The 23,789-nt window shown below is 38.6% G+C and overlaps 1 protein-coding gene across 1 annotated transcript in view; it reads left to right on the top strand.

Annotated features, from left to right (window-relative positions):
* The window catches only part of LOC138742608 (immunoglobulin superfamily member 22-like), a 64,778-nt gene extending 44,376 nt beyond the window's left edge, over positions 1-20,402 (top strand). The window contains exons 16-23 of the mRNA XM_069897258.1: positions 5,787-5,960; positions 8,190-8,318; positions 9,422-9,718; positions 10,890-10,975; positions 13,104-13,296; positions 14,864-15,163; positions 16,360-16,686; positions 18,312-20,402. Coding sequence (XP_069753359.1) covers positions 5,787-5,960; positions 8,190-8,318; positions 9,422-9,718; positions 10,890-10,975; positions 13,104-13,296; positions 14,864-15,163; positions 16,360-16,686; positions 18,312-18,379 — 1,574 coding nt within the window. The 3' untranslated portion in view covers positions 18,380-20,402. The remainder of the gene's footprint in view (positions 1-5,786; positions 5,961-8,189; positions 8,319-9,421; positions 9,719-10,889; positions 10,976-13,103; positions 13,297-14,863; positions 15,164-16,359; positions 16,687-18,311) is intronic.
* Positions 20,403-23,789: the final 3,387 nt, after the last annotated feature.

Below are 23,789 nucleotides of genomic sequence, written 5' to 3'. Positions count from 1 at the left end.
CAGTGGACAGAGAAAAGATGCTCAATGAAACAATCCCTCAGTCTGGGCCCATTCTCCCTGATATAGAGGTCACATTAGGTCACTGGATGCAGTATATGACCCTACAGATTCATGTGGACTGACCCTGGCCCCGGAGACCCACAAGACCTCCTTCATGACCTCTCACCTTGGCCCCTTTCACCCCTCCAACCACTCCTACCTTGGATCCCTGCACCTCCTGATCCACCCTATCCCCCTCCTCCTGATACCCTCCACCCCACTGGGCCCACTCTAACCCATGCCTGATCTTTATCCTTTCCTCCAACCTTGCCCTCTTGGAGATGGTTCGATCAGTCACCAGTAGAGGCCTCACCTTTATCACCCTCCCACACCTCAACAAGTTCCGTGCATTTCATGATGCTGATCTCTACTTCTTTTGGCTTTGTCTCTTGCCCTACATATTTAACCAAGATTCTCTACCCATTATTACAGGCCCCTTCTTGCTTTAAACCTTCTTCCTCCTCTGGACACCTCATTCCAGCTTTCTGCCTACTCTGGATCTTGATATTTCCAAATGCCGCTAAGTCATCAACCAACTTGACTTCACCACTCCCCTCATTCCTAATCACAGACCCTCAGCACACTCTGCCCTCCACTCTCTCCACACCACTCCCAACCTCACTATCCAACAAGGGTGGCGCTGTGATGGTCAGGCACATTGACCTCCATCTGGCTGTAGCCAGACGATGACTCTTAGATACCTCCTCTTACCCCTTGAACAGGACTCCATCAAAACTACTATCTCACACACTATCTCTGAACTCATCACTTTCCATCATCTACCTTCCACTGCCTCCTACCTTATCCCAAACCTGCTTTGTTCTTCTTCCTACCCATAAGATCCACAAATACAATTGTCCCGGTAGACCTATTGTTTCTGTGTGCTCCTACCCCACTGAACTGGTACCTGCTTACCTTGACTCCATTTTGTCAGCCCGAGTCCAGTCCCTCATTACATACATTCACAATACTTCAGATTTCTTCCATCACCTCAACATCTTCCAGTTCCCTGAACCCGACCACCTCATCTTAGATATGGACATTCAATTGCGATTCATCTTCATCCCACACACCAAAGTCTTCAGAGCCCTTCATTTCTTCGACAATAGATCTAACCAGTCCCCCTGCACTACCACCCTTCTGAGGCTGGCAGAACTTGTCCTCACCCTCAATAACTTTTCCTTTAACTTACCTCACTATCTGCAAGTCAAAAGGTACCCATAGAGGCCCCAGCTATGCCTGCCTTTTATTGGCTCTATGGAGCAATCCATGCTACAGGCTTACACAGGCAAGTCTCTTAACAGATGAGAAGAGAGCTGGTGCAAGGTATCCTTGCAAGGCTCCAAGAAATCGAGACAAGTCTGAGGAAGGCTAGATATGCCCAACACGAGTCATGACATAAGAGATAACATCAGGTACAAGGAACCTTTTCCAGGATTTAAATAAAGCTACTAGGGAATATTTATGGAAAGGTAGATTGCCAAGAGTAGCATTAAATAAGCTTACTTGGAAGTATGCTTTAGGTGGATTGCAATTACCTCATTTTCAGAATTATTATGAGGCAGCCCAACTTAAATTTATTAGTGGTTTGATGGATTTGGATCAATTTCCAAGTTGGTCTAAAGTTGAGATGGCACGTATTTCTGAAACTGCAGTACATCAATTTATATTTCGGTAGAATATAGATTTATTACGGGAGTATAATGTGCCGATATTAAAACATTTATGATATTATGGACAAAAAAGATTAAGACTATTGGATCAAAAGGTAAATTATCTATTTTAATGCCATTATATAATAATCAGCTTATTCCTTTTTCATTGTTTAATAGTCATTTAAAGAATTGGGATTTTAAGGGTATAAAAATATTGCAGGATTGTTTTGTAGAAGGTCAATTACTTTCATTTACTCAATTGAAAGAGCGTTTTGATATTGCTGAAGCTTCTTTATTTGTTTATTATAAACTTCGGTCGCTGGTTAAAAAAAATGTATGGTAGAGAGATCATTTTATCTGTATTGTCAGAGTTTGAGTCTTTGCTTTCTTCTATGCCTAAAAAGGGTTATATTTCTGTTATGTATCAAGTATTATAAGATAATATGGACAAGTCGGAATTGGAGAAATTAAGTTTAAATGGGAAAATGATTTAATTTTTGTTTTTCCTGAAGATTACTGGATGGATACGTGTCATGATAGTGTTACTAGATTGACAAATGCACGATATGGAATGGTTAATTATAATTTCTTGCATCAGTTATATTTAACTCCTGAGAAATTGAAAAAAATATAGCTTTAGTAATTCAGATTCCTGTTTTAGATGTGGTACGTGTGTTGGAACATTTTTACCTACTGTTTGGTCTTGTATGTGTGTACAACCATTTTGGGAAGAAATTAAGTAAATTTTGGAAAAATTGTATAAGATTAAGTTACCATTAGATCCATCTGTTTTTTTTACTAGGTAATGTGGTTCCTTTAAAGGGATTGGGGTTGGATAAATTTCAAATCGCATCTGTATATTTAGCGTTGTCCGTAGCTCGAAAATGTATAGCAAGTATATGGAAAGATAATACAGTGATTAATATAATGAGATGGCATAATGAAATGAAAGCTTGTATTGTTATGGATTAAATTACATGTTTTGCATGATAATTATTCTTTTTTTGTTAATAAGTGGTCATTATATTTGGAATATATGCATTTAGAGGTACTTTGATTTATTTTATTTTTTTTTTAGTTTTTTTTCATATATATTTCTTTGGCTCTCCTTAAGAGAGCTGGTGGGAGGGGGGTGGGGTTTTCTTTTTTTTCTCTTTATTTTCATATATATAAAAAATTTTGTTGTGGTGTATTTTTCAATAAATAAAGTTTGGGGAAAAAAAAAGAGTTAACATCAGGCAGTGCAGTGCTTGTAATGAGTTTGAAGCCCTGCAAGCAAAGGAACCCCTCTGTACTCATGCAATCCCAGACAAACTGTGGATGAAAGTAGGAACAGACCTATTCACACTGAATGGAAAAGACCATTCGATCACAGTTGATCACTACTCAGACTTCTGGGAAGTAGATGAGATGGAGTCAACTACTTGTGATTATGTGTCTCAAATCACGTTTCAGCCACTATGGTATCTAGGATGAATTAATGAGTGATAACCGACTACAATTCACCAGTAATGAGTTTCAGTGCTTTATGGATGAGTGAGAATTACAAACACAACATCATCCCCTCATCGTCTGCAATCCAACAGCAAGGCAGACTCAGCTGTGAAGATTGCCAAAACAATCATGAAGAAATGTGCTCAGTCAGAAACAGATGTGCACAAAGTGATCCTCGAATGGAGAAATACTCTTACAGTAGGAATTGCCAGGAGTCCAGTGCGGAGATTAATATCACGCCAAACATGGACAATATTACCAACACCAAAACAACTCCTGAAGCCAAAAGATGTGAAGGGAGTGCAGAGGAAGAAGGAAGAGAAAAATAGAAAGTCAAAATCACAGTATGACAGGTCAACAAGGCAACTACAAGAACTGAAAGTGGGAGAAGCTGTCAGACTGCGGGTCTTCAAAGCTCATGGTAAAGGACATCCTACGTGGCGGCTTGGGTGTATAGGAAAAAAGTGTCCTCTCGGTCATATTTGGTAAAAGTCAATCAACAAATGAAACACATAAGTCCCCCCACCCCCCACCAAAGACCTAGGCAGAACAGATAGCCATGTCGATGGAGATGTGCATACACAGGCAACTCCAACAACATCAGGTGCAACATCAGCAACTTCAGCAATAGTGCCTACAACTGCCGCCACAGTCAATATGGACATTGTCATCCCAACTCAACATGTGATCAGCAGTAGCAACATGATCAACAACCACCACAGGATGCAGCAAGAGACCAGTGAGCATCAACACCACCACGACCAGTTCCAACACTCACGAGAACCATCAAAACACCAGCGCGACACAAGGACATTTTTCAACGGAATTTACCATAAGTCGTCGAACTCATAAGAGTGTAATAATAACAACTAAACAGTGAAAGTATTAGTTTAAAAAAATAACGATAATACATATTTATACACCTATCTTGATGTATAACTGGAAAAGATGCAGCAAGCCAATTAACAAATCACTTTTGGTTTTTAAAAAAATGAAGAGGAGAATGTTGGGATGAGGCTTTTTGCACCAGTGGCTTGCCATACATACACTGTAATGAAATGCAGCATACCAGTGTTGACCTCAGGGATCACAATATGATAATAAAGGCTTGTCATGGTTACACCACACAAAACACTCACCACTATTCAAAAGCCCCAAACAGTGCTTCCAAGTGAAGCAACACCTCACTTGTGTATCTGCAGTAGTCATCTACTGCATCCAGTGCTCCTTTTGTGGTCTCCTTTACATTGGAGAGACTGGACTCAGACTGGAGGTTGCTTCATTGAGCATCTTTGCTTTGTATGCTGCAATAGTAGAAATCTCCCTGTGGCCACCCATTTCAATTGGCCACTCTATTCTAATACCACATATTCTGTCTGGGCACCCTCCAACTGAATAGCATTAACATCCACTTCTCTGGTTTCCATTAGCCTGCCACCCTATTCCCCCTCCCCTCCTCTCTTTCCTTATCCCTATGTCTTCTTTCCTCCAGCTCTGCATTCACAGAGCTACCTTGACCAAGGCCTTAGGCCCAAAGGGTTGGTTATAGATGAATGCTGCAAGACCTGCTAAGTTTCTTTTGTGTTTTCACAAGTGAAGATCTGCATCATTTGGAAGGACTGCTTTGGGCCCCAAACAGTGGTGAGGGAGGAGGTATAAGTACAGCAGACCTTGAGGGTTGCGGGCTCAGGGATCAGCAGACTGGCTCAGGGCACCAGAGAAGAATAACACCCCTTTCCCCCATTTGCTGAGAAAGGGAATCCTGGGAGAAGCCAGGTAACTCTTTATGTGCCTTAACACCAAGCAAAACTTTATGTTTATGAGTAAAAAAGAATTTTGAGAACTATACGTACAACTATAGATCTCTAACGCATTTAACCTTGTTTTTTAAATTAACCCTCCTCATGTACCTAATATTTTGCAATTCCATTAGAAATATGAAATCTTCACATTACTTAAGGCTTAATAATTATTACATCAATGGGAACTGAATTCCAATTTGGAGAAAACAACAATTACCTGAATATGTCCCATAGTAACTAACATGGCTTAAAACTATCGAACCCTTGATTGTAACTTGAGCAGTTACAAGCATCTTACCAGTAGTGAGAAGAAATCTGGCCATTTCCTTTTGCTTTGCTTATTAAAACAAAAATGTAAACATCCAAAGTTCAAGATTTTCTTCCTCCTAATTTCAATCAAGTTTTATTTTTGACAGTTGAAAAATTAACTGGGAGGATTTTATATGACAAGGTAAAATTAGAACCATTCTCCTCTACTCTCAGTATATATCTGCTCTGCCAAGCTAAAAACTTTCAGAGCTTACAAAAAGATAAATGAGTTGTCAAGGTTGCATTAGTAAAACATACCAATTAAAGAGATAAATCAAAAAGGAGAGAGGTAAAACCAAGGAAATGTTTACAAAGTAATGAGGATTCAAATGTCCCTTGCTTACTTTCAATTTTATTCAAACTTTTCACATCATCTTTAGAAATAGAGTTCTTTATCAACTGGTTCCTCTTTCCATGATAAAATTATGTCGCTCTATTACCTTGTTGAATCTGCAAAGATAACATTATTTTTCCATTATAATCTCAGAGTCACCCGGAATGCCATCTCAACCCCAGGTCACAGATGTTACCAAGGATGCAATCACCATTACATGGACGCCACCCGTGCAGGATGGAGGCGCCCCAGTGCTTGGATATATTGTGGAGAGAAGGAAGAAGGGCAGTAATCATTGGATTCCTGCCACAAAGGAGCCAATTCAAGGTGCACCTCTGGCTGCTTTATTTATTTAGTAATATTGTTGAAACCTTTTCAAAAAGATCATTGTCAATTTCTAGAATTTGTAGAAAAATGTCTCATATCTTCCAAGCTAAAATGTTCAATTAAAATATTGTATAAAAGTAAAGGTGAGTTTTTTCATGATGCTGTCCTTTTCAGTCAGAGAAGTAAAAAAAAACAGACTTTATTCGCAATAAATTATTTACAAGACTAAATCATTCATAGTCTATTTGTACCCGTCATGTCCAATCATTTATTGCATCTAGGGCTTGGGTGATGGGCGGTGGTCAGGTCAAGGACCTCTATGTGCTAATGTTAAATATTTGTCTTTAATCTTGATGGTGTGGTGTCTTTTTGGCAAAGGATTTGCACTTTTCCTTTGTATGGCTGTTGTGCTGACAATGCCAAAGATCTTTACTCCTGAACTAAAAACTGAAGAATTGCTGTTGTTGGTATCTAGTACAAATGCTTTGAAATGGCTGTCATGCTTGGACAGTGGCAAACGTGTGAGAGCTATGTAAGTATTAGAGTAGGGTGTATGCACATTAAATCTGTGTGAGTATTGGGAGCAGCGTGAGTATTAAAATAATAGTGCAAAATCCAAATACTACAAATGATGTAGATTTCTACAAATTTCTCGTAAATTGTAGAAAAATTAACATCTCAGGTCACCTTCCAAACAAAAATGTTTAATTAAAATGTTGTATGAAGTTAAAGGTGAGCTTTTTCTGTCCTTTTCAGTTTGAGAACTAAAAATAGTGTTGAGTAGATAACCAAAATGAACTTTATTTATCATAAATTATTCACAAAAAGAAAACCATCAAAGTTCCTTGGCATCCTTAGTGTCATGTCCATACCTTCCCATCATGGTGTCTTGTTATGCACAGTATGCACTCTATTTACTATGGCATCTTGTTGATACTCTCTCACCTCCCCCCCCACCCCCACTCCCCCCTCCTCCCAACTGTTATGTAAAGAGAAAATGGTAGAAATGATTTCTGGCTTCTATTCAAAAAGAAGAGAATTCCACTCTCATTTGTAAAAAGCTTCAGTGACATTTCTAGTACTGCAATCTATAAACATTACATCTCGCATCCTTTGCTACCCTGAATTATCTTGAGGGTCAGGAGTTCAGGGTGAGAGGAAGAGCAATCCAAGTATGGGTGTTTGGAGCTCTGTCCACAGAAAAAATGACAGATCTGCCACCACTCAAAAAGTGGTGTTCACTACTAGAACACTGAGGAGGCCGTGCAGAAGGTTGTGGGAGTGCAGGGGGCAGTGGCATCTGAGGAGTGGTGAGATCCACGGACACTCAATGTCTCTGAAGAGACTCTTTTGTTTCTCTTCTTAGTGGGACTAGTGACAGCTCTTTGTTGTGTGTGTTTATATAGATGGCAGTAAAGGAATGCTGAACCTTGGGGGGGGAGGGGAACCTTTCAATACACTTCTCTTAAGAGATGTCAGTAATGTTGTGCACATCTCGCCCTCAAGGCAAGAGTCTTCCTTTTGCTCTTTCTCCCCGGACCTTTTTAGTTCTTGGAAAAAAAATTCTCATACCATAACATTCAATGGCCCTGTCTGTGGAAGAGGGCTGCATCATTAATTGCAATTTCTGTACTAAACCTCATTTGTGCAGAATTTTCAGGATTACCGTCACTTTCAAACATTAATGTTCTGGGTGTAGTGTATTATTGTAAGGTAATTAATTAAAATTAGTTCTTTCAAACTGCCCCCAAAACTCACAATCTACCTTAAGCAAACCCTATGGCATAGGTGATTAGGGATTGCATAAGGTAGTATGTAAGTGGAAAGAAAAAGTTTGAAAACCACTGTTTTAATCGTACCTAATTGTCTCGTTAAGTACACGGTTTCATAACTCCAAAGGAAATGGGCCAATGACAATTTTTCTCAAGCAAAATATTTCAGTAACAATTGGGTCGAGAGCAGTGGTTCTTTTCAACTTTCCCTTCCCACTCACATACCACCTTAAGCAATCCCTTACTAATCACAGAGCACTTATGGCATAGGGATTTAAAACATACAGCTTATAACCAGAACAGTTTCTCCCTGTTCCTGGGGAAATGGCTGTATGATGCTTGTGACAAAATTGTTGAAATTAAAAAATGCTCTGTGGAATCTCTTGTCTGAGATTTGGGAGCAATGACTCTAATTCCTAAATCCTTCCCAGTAAATGTATTTATATTTCTCATCCAGACACTAAATTCACTGCTGATGGATTATTGGAGGATATGGAGTATGAGTTCCGTGTTACAGCAATTAACCGTGCAGGAGTTGGTCAGCCCAGCACCGCATCCAACACAGTGATGGCAAAGGACCCTATCAGTGAGTAGCAAGATCCTTATCTTTTTGCACATCAATTTTTAAACAACTCATTTCTGTTTTTGAAAATGGTGCTGATATGGAATTACCAAGCTCTATACCTTGTTCTCGCAGCCTATCTTAAATTGTTTTATTCCCTCTTTGTGAGTATGCTGTATAACCAGTAAATCAGTATTGTTTTGCAAATAGTGCAAAAGGATCATGATCTACAGATTTCTTCAGCTCAAATTAATTCCTATAATACGAATCCAACACAAGATGATTCCAACATTACAATCCTCTTAGTTTTAAGCCGATTGTTTTCAATTAATTGAACTCCAATTTAGATTCAAACCAGATAAATAGTTTAAATCAAAGTAAATTATACATTGGGAACTTAAAATTGGTGCTGAAGTTGACTGCCTAGCAGAAGGCTGAGAATTGTAATGTTTTACTGGCCTAGCCAATAGAATTTCAGAATACACAACAGTGCTGGAGAAACTCAGCAGGTCATGCAGCATCTATTGAAAGTAAAAGGTTGATGCTTTTGGTCCTGAGCCCTTCTTCAGGAGTGCTGAACCTTCTTCATTTATATTCGACAGATGGAGCATCACCTGCTGAGTTTCTCCAGCACGTTTATTTATTGCACATAACCCCAGCATCTGCAGATGCTTCAGTACTACAAAAGGAACCTTGATGTCAGGAAATCTGTGAACACAGGAATTATGTGGGTTTTCTTCATGACAAGTAGAAATACCCTCATTGTCATGCAGAACAAGCCTCAAGTAAATTCGTACCCAAAAATTGCAAGGGCCAATGTCTTGTGGTAACTTCATGAAAGATTTGCAGCAGGAAAGCATAATTCAGGTTTTGATCCCTGCAAATTACAGCTTATTACCACATAACCATCCATGATTTAATACTTCAAAACAATAGTTATGTTAGGTTTGCATTTGTTGTTTTCTTGAGTAACTAATTACTCTGTACACCTGAATAACATTAACTTTGTTTTTGTCCTGTTAATTTTCTTTTTTTATGTCAACGTGGTGCCCATAAAATATGTGGCTTGCTTTCAGATTGAGTTGCTCCAGTGTTATATGGGTACAATTTTTGAATTTGTCCCTCAGGGGCTCCAGGAAAGGTGAAGGACATTAAAGTGACAGATTCTACAAATTCTAGCATCTCTCTTGCCTGGGAAAAACCAGAAATGGGCGATGAACCTCAGGGATATATCTTGGAAATTAGGGCTGAAGGCGCAAAAGAATGGACAAAGTGCAGTAAGATACCCATCACCAGCAACAATTACACTGTGGGAGGCCTGCAGGAACGAGGCAAATATTTCTTCAGAATCAGAGCCGTAAATGAAGGCGGTGTAGGAGAACCTACAGAACTTAACAAAGGCATTTATGCCATGCCACCACCAGGTAATAACCTTTTTATTTAAAATTTGCTACAAAAAGGACTTCTTTCAAGTGCACAAATAATAATTTCAAATGATTCAGGCAATTAAATAAACCTGTTTCCAGTCCTTCTGCTATCTATTGATGCACAGAACTCCAAAAGCTTTCTTGCAACCATCATAACATCACTCTTCATGGATAACAAGAGTGGACGGCATTACATCACTCTTCATGGACCATAGTCTACAAGGCCCAGCTGCACTCTGGTTGTGCCAGCTAATGTGTATATAGGCCTCAGGCACAAACTGGAGGGGAAATTTGATATCATGCCTGTTTCCCCACATTGGGTTTGATTTTAAATATAGTTTTCATCTTTATAAATTTTGCTTGGTATGCTTTCCAACATGTTCCAATTCAGAAATGAAATTTGAAAACAATAGTGTGAAACTATTTCCTTGTGATTATCATTAAAAAAATGCTTTCTTTGTCATGCAGTGTTTTGAGATGTCCTGAGATCACAAGAAATTTCCAATCAAATTTTCCTATATATGGTTTGAAAGAGCTGATACTTTGATGAATTGTCTCCCAGTAATTTTAAATTAACTTTAAATGTAAATGAAATTAAATTTAGACATGGTAACAGGGCCTTTCGGCCCATGCTGCCCAAATACACCCTATTACCTACAACTTTGTACATTTTTGTGTGGTGGGAGGAAACTGGAGCACCCAGAGGAAACCCACGCAAGCACAGGGAGAACATGCAAACTCCTAACAGACAACACCGGATTTGAACCCAGGTCAGTGGCGCTGTAACAGCATTGGGCTAATGCTCACTGTGCAGCCATGAAAGTTACTGATGACATCTTATATAGTTTACATAAGATTAAAATTAATCTATCTCAAACCAAAATGGATGCTGTTGGCTATGACCTACTGCTACAATTGCATCGGTGGGATTTATAAGCCCTAAAATATAGGTCACATCGTATTTACAGTCTTCTCTGTGTTTAGATTCATTGTGGTCAAGTGATCTAGTCAGGCTATTGACTGGATTGGGAACCATAGGCCTATGATGACATGCCAGAAGGAAGGCGCAGACCTTTGCTAGTTCTGTTGGCTCTTATGACTGTGCAAAATTGATCTCTATGAAAATCAGAGAGATTCCCTCTGTAATGTAGAATGTTTTTATTTATAGCTTCTCCCAGATTTCTGAATGCCAGAATGCCAAACAGCATGGTGGTTCGTGCAGGAGCAGCACTGTGCATTAATGTGGACTTCTCGGTGAGTCGAGAGTTGAGATAATTCAGGCACTAGAGGCAACGTGAAAGTTTGAGTTAATAATATTTATTAAAAGATGAATACCAATAATGAACTCATATTTCACTTTGACCTTGCTCATCATATACACAATGCAGTAATGTACATCAGATGAAATGGAAAAGTTCACCTCCAGCACTGCACACCTCAGCTTTATCTCAGTGTCAACTTCTATAACAACACAGAGTTTAAAAAAAAGCAGTTCCTTGTCGACTAATATCATGCATTGCCCCTTTTGTGTGGGCTTTGCATGCCAGGTAAACAGCCAAGAATTGCTCTTCCCTTAAATCTCAATGCTTTGATTGTTGAGTACTCACTAGAGCCTGGTAACATACCTAATTAGAGGCAGCGATTCACAGAAAATCCAAGGCTAAAGTTTTAGATGGTGTCTGGAGAAAATGTTGGAGATCCTGCATTTTGACAACCATGATATGTATGGGTTCTTCCATGTTATAAAAGCCACTTCTGGTCCATGGAACCATTCCGCTAAGACTCAGAAAAGGAGGTGAAACCATCAAGGATAGAAATGCAGTCAGAGTTCACCGGAAGGAACACTTTGAAGTCTGCCTCAACCATGACTCTGTTCTTGACCTGAGGCAGTCGTCTTTTTGGGTCAGCCTTGTGGCCACATCTGATTGACAGGAAGTTCAGAAGGCTGTACCCATTCTAAAACAGGATAGTGAAGATATCTGAAACAAATCCACAGTCTCATCCCACACACCTTGGAAGAGGGGATATTCAAGGGGGCTTCAGTGATGTTGGAATTGTGCCAATTTTCAAAAAAGGAAGACCAACTGTGGTTACCACAGAGTATCCTTCCTACTCTTTGCCTTCTCCCATTGTCCAAAGAGCACCCCCAAATTAGAGGCACAACGGAAATAATTAGTCACTGCACAATAAGTCCAAGAAAAATACTGGTCATTGCACATGGCCATTTTCAACCTCACTAGAGATTTGTATTTAGGTGACTGTGGAAATTCCTCTCCATTTTGTTTCCTCCACAATGTCATAATATTTAACAACTTTAGAGCTGTTCATACTGAAGACTGCTATCATTAAAAAATTGTGTAATTGCCACAATATTTCTCAATCTTTCAAACAAACCTCCAATGGTTGTGAAGCTAATCTTTAGAATTTATAAGAAACTGTTCAGCCTATGGTGGTTGAGAGCTCCAGAACTATTTCAGCAGTTGAGGTGAATTATCCAAACAATCCTTGCATTTGTGTGAACTCAGAGGTCAAGCACTAAGCCATTATCAATTCTTTCACTGAAAGATGATGGGGCTTACATGCAACATCTTTACATGCCCCTCTTCACCATAATGTCTTAAAGGTTCATGACTTTCTCTTATCTTGGGAGCCACCTCTTGGCAAAAGCACATGTTAATGATGAAATTCAGCGCTGTCTTCATTGTATCTAAAGTAAAAGGCTATTTGAAGATCAGGACCTCATAAAATCACAAAATTTGTGGTCTACTGGGCAGCAGTGAGTCATGCAAACAGTGATGCAGCTGGGCAGCACACTTTCCACCAGACAACTGTAGAAATTTGCCAGAATTTCTGGTGTCATACCAAACCTCTGCAAACTCTTGAGGATGTGCTTTCTTCATGATGCCATTGGTGTGTTCAGTCCAGGAAAGGTCCTCTATGATAATGTCCCCCAAGAACTTAAATTTGCTCACCTTCTCCACCTTGATCCCCCAATGATCATTGGATTGTATGCCTTTGGATTTTTCCTTCCTGAAGTCAACAATCTGCTCCTTGGTGACATAGAATGCGAGATTGTTGTTGGTGCACCATTTGGCCAAAATTTCAATCTCCCTCCTGTACGCTGACTCATCGCCTTTCTTTATACAACCCACTACCGTGGTATCGTCAGCAAATTTGTAGATGGTGTTATTGTTGTATGAACCACACAGTCATAGGTATAAAGTGAGTAGAGAAGGGTCTATGAACCTTGCGGTGCTCCATTACTGATGGAGTTGCTCTATTCAAAAATGTAGAGGTTTGTGCTATTTTTATGAAAGTAAAACAGTGAAGAACCAATCCTTAAATGGAATGCTTAATTTAACAATATTGCCATTTGTTACAGGGATCACCTTCACCAAATGTAACCTGGCTGAAAGATGGAACTCTAACCAAAGGAAGGGAAACAATCACAAAAGGACCCAATATGTCACAGTTCTTGATTTCCAGTGCCCAAAGATCCGATTCTGGAATATACAAGATTATGCTGAAAAATGACTATGGAGAAAAGTTTCATGATATTAAAATTCGAGTTGCAGGTACATTAATTAATGGTGCTGAATTTGGGACAGCAATTTTAAGTTTTTTTTCTCCACTATATAAATTGCATTATGATTTATACTTATTAAAAAATGACATGACATTTTTAACAACCATCTTCCATCTTCAACTCAATTAAATTTAATCAACAACTGAATTTTTCCCACTTGATCAGAAATCATGATTTTTACACTCTCCATAACTGAAGTTCTCACTCTTATGCTATTTTGCTTCCTCACATCATCAGTAACCTTGACTCTCACTTTACCTGCAACTAAGCTCCTCATGTCCATATCAGCTCCTCAAACTATACTTAATAGAGCTCCTCTATTTGTGTGTTTCCAAGCTTCTTAGAATATTAATAAATTAATTCCTCATGCTGTAACTGAGCTACAAACATGACCAGCATCTGAGCTCCTGCACTGTCAATAACTGAGTTCCCCACAGTGTTGGCAATCAAGCTCTTAAAATTTTAAATATCTTGGCTTATCTGATTTGCCTTGTTGACTCCATGTGATATCTGTGAAATTGGACTCGGCAAACTATGGGGTTTTTTTTGCAAATAGGTAATGTACTTGTGGACATTCTGTTGAAGTAATTCTTACCCCTATTTCTTTTTGACTGTGAAAACTTTGATTTATTTGTATCCGGTGGATAGGCTGATCACGTGGTCATTTTTTTTTTCCAACATGTGATCTTTATTCCTGGGGATAGGTTCTATACTTTCATGAGCAAGTTGCTCTCTTCAGAAAAAAGTCTGTGGATGTATGTGTCACCTGAGTTATCCACAAACCCTCTAGGTAATAAATACTCCTAACTTTTAGAACTTAGTATATTAAATTGCGATCCTGGGCCAGAACAAAAAACTGAATGAATCAGTTTGCCCAAAATGTGCCAAGTCACATGGGAAAACTCCTTGGATTCGTGTAGAATCGTGAATTACAGTATTCCCTTTTCTTTGGCTTGGCTTCGCGGACGAAGATTTATGGAGGGGGTAAAAAGTCCACGTCAGCTGCAGGCTCGTTTGTGGCTGACAAGTCCGATGCGGGACAGGCAGACACGATTGCAGCGGTTGCAGGGGAAAATTGGTTGGTTGGGGTTGGGTGTTGGGTTTTTCCTCCTTTGCCTTTTGTCAGTGAGGTGGGCTCTGCGGTCTTCTTCAAAGGAGGTTGCTGCCACAGTATTCCCTTTTATATCATAAAAAAAGATAGATGGCCCTCATGCAAAGTCTTAATCATAATTGGAATTATATTCTAACTGTAATGCAATAAGGGTCAACCCAGAATAAATTGTTTTATACCCAGAATGATGTTCTAAGCTAACCTGTAGTGATTGTTCAAAAGATCCAGACCTCTGAGAATGAATCAGGTTATTGTGAATAAATTAAACTCTGTAGTCACTTGCCCTGTGCCATGGTTGATAACCTTCAATTATTTGGTTGTGACATCTGTTGGTGAATTTTCATTGAAATTGGTTTATTGCCTATATTGTTAAATTCTTCTTGTAGTAATACGTTCCTGGATAATTGTGTCTTTATTTAAAAATAAACTTTTTTTTATTTTACAGACTTTCCACGCCCACCAACTAACTTACATCTGGTTGAAGAAGTTCCAAACACTGCGACTCTCTCTTGGGACCACACTCCAGATAATATAGAGGATGGTCGTGTGCAGTATGTGATAATGAAACGAGATGTCAGCACTGCAACCTGGTACACTGTATCAGACCGTGTCTTTGGAAATAAGTTCACTGTGACTGGTCTGCTTCCAGGCAGGAAGTATTTCTTCAGGGTGATTGCGAGGAATGACATTGGAGACAGTGACCCATTGGATTTGAAGGAGCCATGGAACCTTGCCAGGGACAAAGGTATACCCTGTTTGAAACTGGCTATGTAAGACATGTAGCTACTAAAACAAATTTGTGCCCGGGGGTTCATAAAAAATTTGAAAAGGTGTTTTAGAGATAGAATAAGATGAATATATCAATTTCTTCAGGAATATTCAGAATATTCTTAACCTTAAACATTAAATGGACAGACACAATTTAATCAACCTTTTTTAAGTTTGTTTTTGAGTTCTATCTCAGAAATATACACAGGAACTTTAAACTATGGCACGGTCAAAGTAAAAGGTTTCCCTAAACTTATGAAATTTACAAGGATACAAATTGTTACAAAAAATATTGAATAACTGAAAAGCAGAAGGAATAAAAGGGCTGGGATAAGAGTAATCCAGGTGGTAAATATTGAGAAAGTTACCCTAGCTTGCATCCTAACATCAAACACTTTAACTTTTGAAGACTTAATCAGTGTCTCCATATCATTCACATGAACTTGCATTCAAAAAATGTTCCAGTTTTTAAAAATTGGATTTTAATACTGGGGAAATGGACATACAGGGCCTCAGGACCAGGATTCTCAGAAGAAAAGCATAAGGAGACATTCAGGATTTTCTTTTGTGTCCTGAAGCAAGGGCCAAGCAGATTTCTTCGTCCATTGCTACTGACAGCCTGACTTGACAATATTTGTAATATTGCTGTTCTGAATGCACAATCCCCACAACAGTAATTCTATTGAGAGTATTATATTGCTGGAGGTGTAGTCATTGGAAGCAAATATACATGTTCCGTCCAATCTTTCGGACTTTATGTCCATCTGCTAGAATCAAAAAAGCCTTTCATGTCACCATGCCATTGTTAATCATCACCACCCACTTACACCAATCCCATTTACACAACTCAGCCCACAGCCTTTCCTGTCTTTATTCATCCAGATACTTTGTAAATCTGGTGAGAGAATCTTGCCTCCTTCATCTTTTCTTAACTGTTTGTGACACTATTCAAAAAGCAAAGAGTACAGCCAACAATCATCCCTCAAACCTAACATCAAAAGAAATAACCTGCCATTTATTTCATTTTCTGATGAAGGTATCTTAAGCTATGTGGCAATTAGCTGATCTGTCATTAACAACCTCACCACTGCAAAGTGAAGGACTTTTGGATATGCTCTTGTGATGAGATTCTATTCAAATTTTTATTGAAGTTATTTTCACTTCTTCTGTTAGAACGTTTCAGCCTGCAATTCAAGGAATATCAGGGAAAGGTTTGGACCCATGCACCTGCGTTCATTACTCCACTGAAGAATCATATTGTTCATCGTGGCAATGACTGCACTATGAGTTGTGCCATTCTTGGCAATCCAAGGCCACATATTACCTGGTATAAAGGCAAGGTCCACATCTCCGACAACCTCAAATATTGGTACATATCCTCAAATGGTGTCTGTACACTGACTATTCCAAGCACTGAAATGGATGATGCTGATGAGTATACAATTGTAGCTGAAAACTCTCTGGGGAAGGCAAAGTGCTCTTGCAAGGTTACTGTACATGGTGAGTTATTGCTTAAAGTAAACAAAGGTGGACATTCACCATTAGAAATGTCTTAATAATTCATATGACCTAGTCACATACAAGTGCTGTCCTGAGCTTTGCAGCCCAGAAAAATTCTAGATTTAATCTCCAAAATACCTAGCTAGAGTAGCACTACAGTTGTGAGGGATCTTGGGGTTCTCTAAACATTTATAGTATACAATGATGCCCAGTGAATAGTTTGCTTTTCAAATTAGAAGAGTAACGGGCTCAGCTTTGATGCCTCTGTAGCGTGCGCTCTACCATGAAGTGTGGAAAGAATGACACACACCCAAGAAGTTAAAGACTGGTTTATTGCACTGGCAACTCAGCTTATATTCTCTCTCTACTGCTGACGACAGGAGTGATGTCACAGCAGCGCCGGCCTCAGATTGGTTGGCGTTCCTGCCATTGCTCATTGCTTCCTGGGTTGAAGGTCATTGGCCCCAACGGTATCTGCTCGGTCGCTGTGTTCATTGGACATCTGGTCATGTCCCAGTTAGCAAGCCGCTACACCTCTCACAAAAAATTAGTTATTGGCAATTAATATTAAAGCAAAATACCAGCAAACTCAAGTCATCTATTTAACTACAGTAAAACCCCTGGTATCTGGAATTCAATCAACCAGCAGCCTCAAGCAACCACAAAAATATGGAGAAAATTTTAAAATAAAAATAGATTAAAAATATGCAGGTTTAAACGTGTAAAAGTTCTCTGAAATAACACACAAACCTTTGGTGAAGGCGGGAGCAAATATTCAGCCAACAGAGTGCCTTTGTTGTGCTTTGCTCATCACAACTGTTTGAATAAAGTTTTGTGAAACAGCAAAGGCTTTGGCCAAGATGAAGAGCTGGTTGATGCCACTTGCTGCTGGGTGACTCTCTTAAAGTGTCTCCTTATCCCTACTTAGTAAGAGTCACCCTGGTCAGAGGCTTTATTTGTAAACTTGGGGGGGGGGGGGGAGGTGTTTAATAATTTATAATGTTATTGTCATCTTTCAGGCGGCTCTGTGGAGGGGGAGGAACCTGCAGGTGTAGGAACAGTTAAATGTTTTCAAAGAATGTGACTGAAAATAAAGTAAAATCCTTTAAGGTTCATATAGTCAAACAAGTGAAGTTTGTTCAGTGTAAGTACAGTATAGTATTTTTGTCTTTAAAACTGTTTTATTCTTAATGCAGGTATATTAGTTAGGCATTATAAAAATAAGTCTCAAGGAACTGGAAAACACACTTGTCTATCAATCCCCATAGATGCTGGATACCAGGGGTTTTACTGCATATCACAGAATGACCCTATACCTTCAAGACAGGTGGAGAAAATACAAGAGAGAGAGTTCAGCCCTGTGCTCAGATTAACCATTGTTAATACACTGTTGAAATGTATACCATCCCTGCTGAATTATCTCTCTCATAACTGCACTCCTAGAATTGTGTACATTGCGTCTTTATTAGTTTCAGTTGGATATGAAGCTTCAATTATCTTGCTAAATAGCTTTTAATGGGTGTTTAATCCCCTATTACTCTGGTTCCCATGATCGGAATTCTAATTTAGAAACAGAAAAGAACAGAACAGACAAATAATTAATTTCTGACTTTGTTGTATTACAGAAAAAGGTGTAACTTTAATGCAGAGCAATCTTGGAGAAAAGCCACGAAGGAGTAAGCACATCATGTGAATTCAGACTGGACCTCAGTGAAGACTGGCACAGATCAAGACTCACCATGTGCTGCCATTGTGAACATCAAACTTACTATCAGATAACTCATTTTTGTTAGGCATAAGAAATAGGATAAATTTATGCAATTTCCAAAGTATTTTGATATCAATGAATCATTTTCAAAGGGAGGGATAAAACAGAAGTCAGAAATTCTTGGTTCAATTTCATTTTCACCTCTTATTGTAAGACTTTCTGAAAAAGCTCATTCCCAAAATAGTTATAAAGATATGATGGGAAAGATGCATCTTAATTTCATTATGAGGTTATGTACTTTGTTTTGGGTGACATTTTGTTCTGAAATTAAAGGAAATGCACCAATTAGCTGGAAGTCCTCAAGTGTAAAACACAGATGACGACATGGACATAGTGTATTTCCAATACTTTCTGTCAATTATTATTTCAATTCAGCAGATAACTCCACCTGAAATATTACATCTTCACCACTGTTAGTGGAGGCTCTTTCTCTATTATACTTTCTTCTTCCTGAGTTGTTCAAGGAAAGGTTGCCTCATTGAATCCAGGCCATTGCAAAGTACTAAATTGATATTAAAAATTATCTTTTTGAACAATAACAATCCAGCAGATTTTTCGACAATGCAGTAAGATTAAAATAGCAACAAAATGTTTGTTCGTTCTAGTAAGATTTGTTTGACAATAAAATGGGAAATTATCATTTTGACCATTAGTTGTTTGAAGGCTTCATTGCAGATTTATTTTCATAGATTCCAAATTGTTATGGCATAGAAGATGCCTTTGGGCCCATTGAGTTGATCTGGCTTCACAGGTCCATTACCTGCTCTTCCCCTCTAGAGCTACAAATTATTTCCCCTTGAGTACTAATCCAAACCCCTTTAGAAAATCCTGATTCATTCTATTCCCATCATCCTCATGGGCAGTTACAACCAGGGCATAACCACTTTTTAATCTTCTGTTTGATAGATGAAATTAAAAATCAATATTAAAATTGCACCATAAAGAACTCCACCAGCACATGAGATGGTCCAAAAATTGACCATTTTATTGAAATATGGTAGACTATTGCTTGCTAGAAGTGGGAAGGTGTCCTTTAACAAATAAAAATATTTCTCTTAAAGCTAATTGTTGTATTTCTGACCACTGTTTGTTTTCTTTAGTTTCCAAGATATTTGGCATCATATGGGACAGTCTTGTTCTCAGCTGTCAGCTGTAGAGACCTTACAGACCAATGTGAAAGAACAAGATGGTGTGCTTTGGTTTGTACCATTTTATAGGTAAACCATGTGCAAATGGGAATCATTTAAATTTCTTCAAACTAAGGTGTGATCACTATTGATTTCCCAGCCCTACTGTGTTTTCAGACAAGTACATCTTAAATTAGATGTTAAATGAAATGAAAAATATTGGTTTGTTTGCTACCATTACCCAGTCACAAAACCATCTGTCTCTTTATCCCCAATTCTTCAAGATTTAAAAAATATATATATTTTCTTAAAATCAAGGTAGTTGCTGAAGATTACAGAATCTGACTTTGAAAGTGCTGCAATCCATCTTACAACACTGGGAAGAAATTTTGACACATGTTCTATTATTGGAAAGCAACAACATGTCCAGCAACATAGAAGCAACTAAATTGCAACATCTTCAACTTCCATGAATGAGTTATTGTGTAAGTGGGAGACTGCAGAAGATTTTGTAGCCCAAATGACATTGCAAGCCCTCATCATTCTTCACAACATCCCATTCTGAGAGTTCACACAAATTAAAATTACTATTAGGTTTGCAGTAATCCTATCCAAGATATAAAGATTGGGAATTATAATATTTAGGCACATCAATGCAGCAAGAATCTGATTCAAAGATGCTATCCTTTTTTTTTCCCTTATTTTAGCTTCTGCTTTCACCATATATTTGCCATGATTAGATAACCGCATTAGATCATTGCTGGTCACCTAATCTGAAAACTAGATCTTAATTAATAAACTGAAAAGAAATCGTTGTTTTTCCTTTTCGTTTTTGAGTGATTATTTGTGTTTTTATTCATTATCTTAGCATCTTGTGCAGAAAATCTCTCTTGGACCAAACTGTACTTGCAACCCTTATTCTGAGTTAAGTGGCTGGCAACTTCTTCATTATTGTCGATTTGATCAAAGTAAACTGACCTGAGTATGGAGAGATCTTCACCTATACTTCTCTAGATATGTGAGAGATCCAAAGGATTAAAAACTTGTAATACCAAGCCCCTCACCTAACAATGCACTTTCACTGTCACAAAGCAAGGGTATGGTCTACTCGATTTAATAAAGGTGGATGAAAAAATGTAAATGATGGAAATAATTAAGTAGTATTTAGAGAACACAGGGATGATTTTAACGCCTTACAGATTGTAGAACTAGACTAATGGTTCCCCTTATTTTGGTCCTAGGTGAGTTGGAGTAGACATTTGAAATGAATTAATTTCAACACTATATTGATATATGGAGCAAAAGAGTGTGTCAGCTCACATTGCATGAATTAGAGGGAAAGATCTCTTGAGGTTCATTAATGTGATAAGATAGAGAGGAAGACTGTGATGGACGAAAGCTTGAGGAATAAGGAGGATGGACTTTCAAGCCACGAGGCTCCTCTATCCAGGTCTGAAAAGCTTTAGTATATTATTGTCATCTTTGATATCAATTCCAAAACAACAGGTAGCTCTCAGAGATTATAATTATGTTGATGCAAGTGTCATAAAGTGATAAAATATTTAACACTTGAACCTTTAAATGCTCAACTATTAGTTGGTTTCTATATGGGCAGGGTTATCCGGTAACTTCCTTTTGAGCCATTTTTGGATTTTTCATTGAAGAGATTTTGTCATGGTTGGAGAGCTTGAGAGCAGCGGAGATAACAGACAGAGAGCAGTGAGAGAAAATCACTGACATTTTTCATCAACATCCAAATCAAAAGGAGAAATAAGAAAGTGAACCATTTTCTACACAAAGCAAAACTAAAGGACATACATTGAAGCCCTGGAAAATGAAATTAAAAATTGGATACTGAAATTAGCAGGTCAATCTGCAAAGAAATGGAGTTAATCACCTTTTTCAGGTGCATTCTATGCTAAGAATGCGCCTGAAGAAGCAGAAGCGGCCCTTTAAATTGCCGTTCCGGTGGCAGCATTTAAAACGCAACGCTGGCCACCTGAAGGACACAGCTGCACAGGATGCGGCTCTGAGCACACTCCGGCTCCTGCCCAGTGTCAGCTGTGATCAGCAGCCTGACCCTTTAACATCCACTTTCAGCCGGCTGCATTCAGGTGGCTGGGGGAGCCACTGAGCTGAGCTGATTATTTCTCTCGGAGGAGGGTTACGTAGCTCGCCTCAAGAGTGCCTTAAAACAGCCGCATATTGCCTAAACATGCAGCTTTACATGCAGGGCAATTGGCCACCTGAAAGTGCCTATAGTTTTAGTTTGATAATCTTTCATCAAACAAGATAGATGCTTCACTGGCTTCAGAGATAAATATTGTTCCTCAAAATATGAAGTGTCACTGTTGGCTTAGTGGTTAGCACAACATCTTTACAACACCAGTGATCGTGACCGAGGTTTGAATCCCGCACTGTCTGAAAGGAGTTTGTACGTTCTCCCCGTGTCTGCATTGGTTTTCCCCGGGGGATCCAGTTCCCTCCCACCATTCGAAACATACTGGGGGGTATAGCTTAATTGGGTGTAAATTGGATGGCCTGTTACCGAGCTGTATGTCTAAATTTAAAACAGTATTGCAGAAAATAGATGATTTTCAAAAACTCAGTTTTAAAGAGAACTCAGGAAAAGTATGTTGTGTTCATTTGAGAGAATTCAAAATCATTTCTAAAAGACAAAACACACACATACATAAAAATATATATATTTGTATGAGGGTGAAAGATCTGTACAATGCTTTACTTCTCTGAACCCAATCACTGGTCTTATTTCCCTTCGAACAAACAGTTAACATGAAAAAGGAAAATCTCAAAAATGCACTGATGGACAAGGTGGTTCAGGGAGTGAAGAACAATAAAGTCAATAAATACAAATATGGAAATTGCCATCAGTGAGACAGTTAAAGTATTTTAAAAATAATTTGTAAACAGATTAGACATTATTAATATGTCTTTATGTGGTAACTGGAGGTAGAGTCACCAATAAGAGAGCAATTCTGTTTTTATAAAGTCTTTAAACTTGACTTTTTCTCCTGGTTATTCAGCCATTTCATCAGTAAAGGTCTGTGAAATAAACAACTAACCTGCTGTCAAGGTTCTTCTTATTTACCATTCAATAGGAAGTGAAATACAACTACCGACCAGGGCCTGCTACCTATAATTGTCATCTGTGATACATGAACACCCATACTTGCCTCGGTGAAGGGGATCTATCTCAGTAATCCTCTTCAAGCTGATCCCCTAAAACTGCCCTTGTGGTCTTTGGCAAATAAAGCTGTGGTTGGGGCTTCCCATCTGTTAAAACTCTTTGATTGTAAATTTTTAAATATCTGATATGACAAACATTTAATAAATTTTAATATGGAGTTAAACATAATTGAGGGAAAAAAAACAGAAATTTTTGAAAAACCGAAGTAGTTCAGTAAAACATAGAATAACAGAATGAAAAATATCAATATCAAGCAAAATAATTTACCTTCCACTGTTTTCTCAGTGTGTAACCCAGTAAGACTGTGGAATCCTATCACACTGGCCCCAGTGCAGGGATCCATGTGAAGACCTACAGCAGAGTGAAATGACTGATTTCATGCTCCAAATGTTGCAAAAAGTTGTGGACTTCTGCATCTCATTAGCACATGAGTGAAAGTCTAAGATCCATTCTCCAAATGAATGCAAGTTTAAACTACTCAGAATCAAAATTTATTGTCATGCACATGTCACGAAATCTATTGTCTTGCAGCAGCGTCCCAGGTGCAAATATTGCTAGAAATTACATTTTTTTTAAATAAAAAGAATTAGTTCAAAAGCTAGTGTCTGTTCATTGTCCATTCAGAAATCTGATGACAGGGGAAGAATCTCACACCAGTTGAGCATGGTATCCACCTGTTTCAAACAGGTGCCAATCATAGAAAAGAGTGTAGTTACCTGTCTTAATGACTATCAACTAGTTGCATTGACATCAACAGTGATGAAGTGTTTTGAAAGGCTGATGATGAAGCAGATCAGCTCCTGTCTGAGCAGTGACATGGATCTATTCCAGTTCGCCTATCATAGAAATAGGTCCATGGTGGATGCCATCTCTCTGGCTCTACACAAAGCCCTGGAACATCTGGATAGCAAAGATGCATACATAAGGATGCTCTTTATCGACTACAGTTCACTATTTAACACCATCATCCCCTCCCCTGGGAGTTAACACCCCACTGTGT

This window comes from Narcine bancroftii, chromosome 1 (assembly GCF_036971445.1).
Source record: "Narcine bancroftii isolate sNarBan1 chromosome 1, sNarBan1.hap1, whole genome shotgun sequence".
NCBI classification, from domain to species: Eukaryota; Metazoa; Chordata; class Chondrichthyes; order Torpediniformes; family Narcinidae; genus Narcine; species Narcine bancroftii.
The sequence above is the reverse complement of the archived record's forward strand: the minus strand, read 5'-3'. Positions and strand labels throughout refer to the sequence as shown.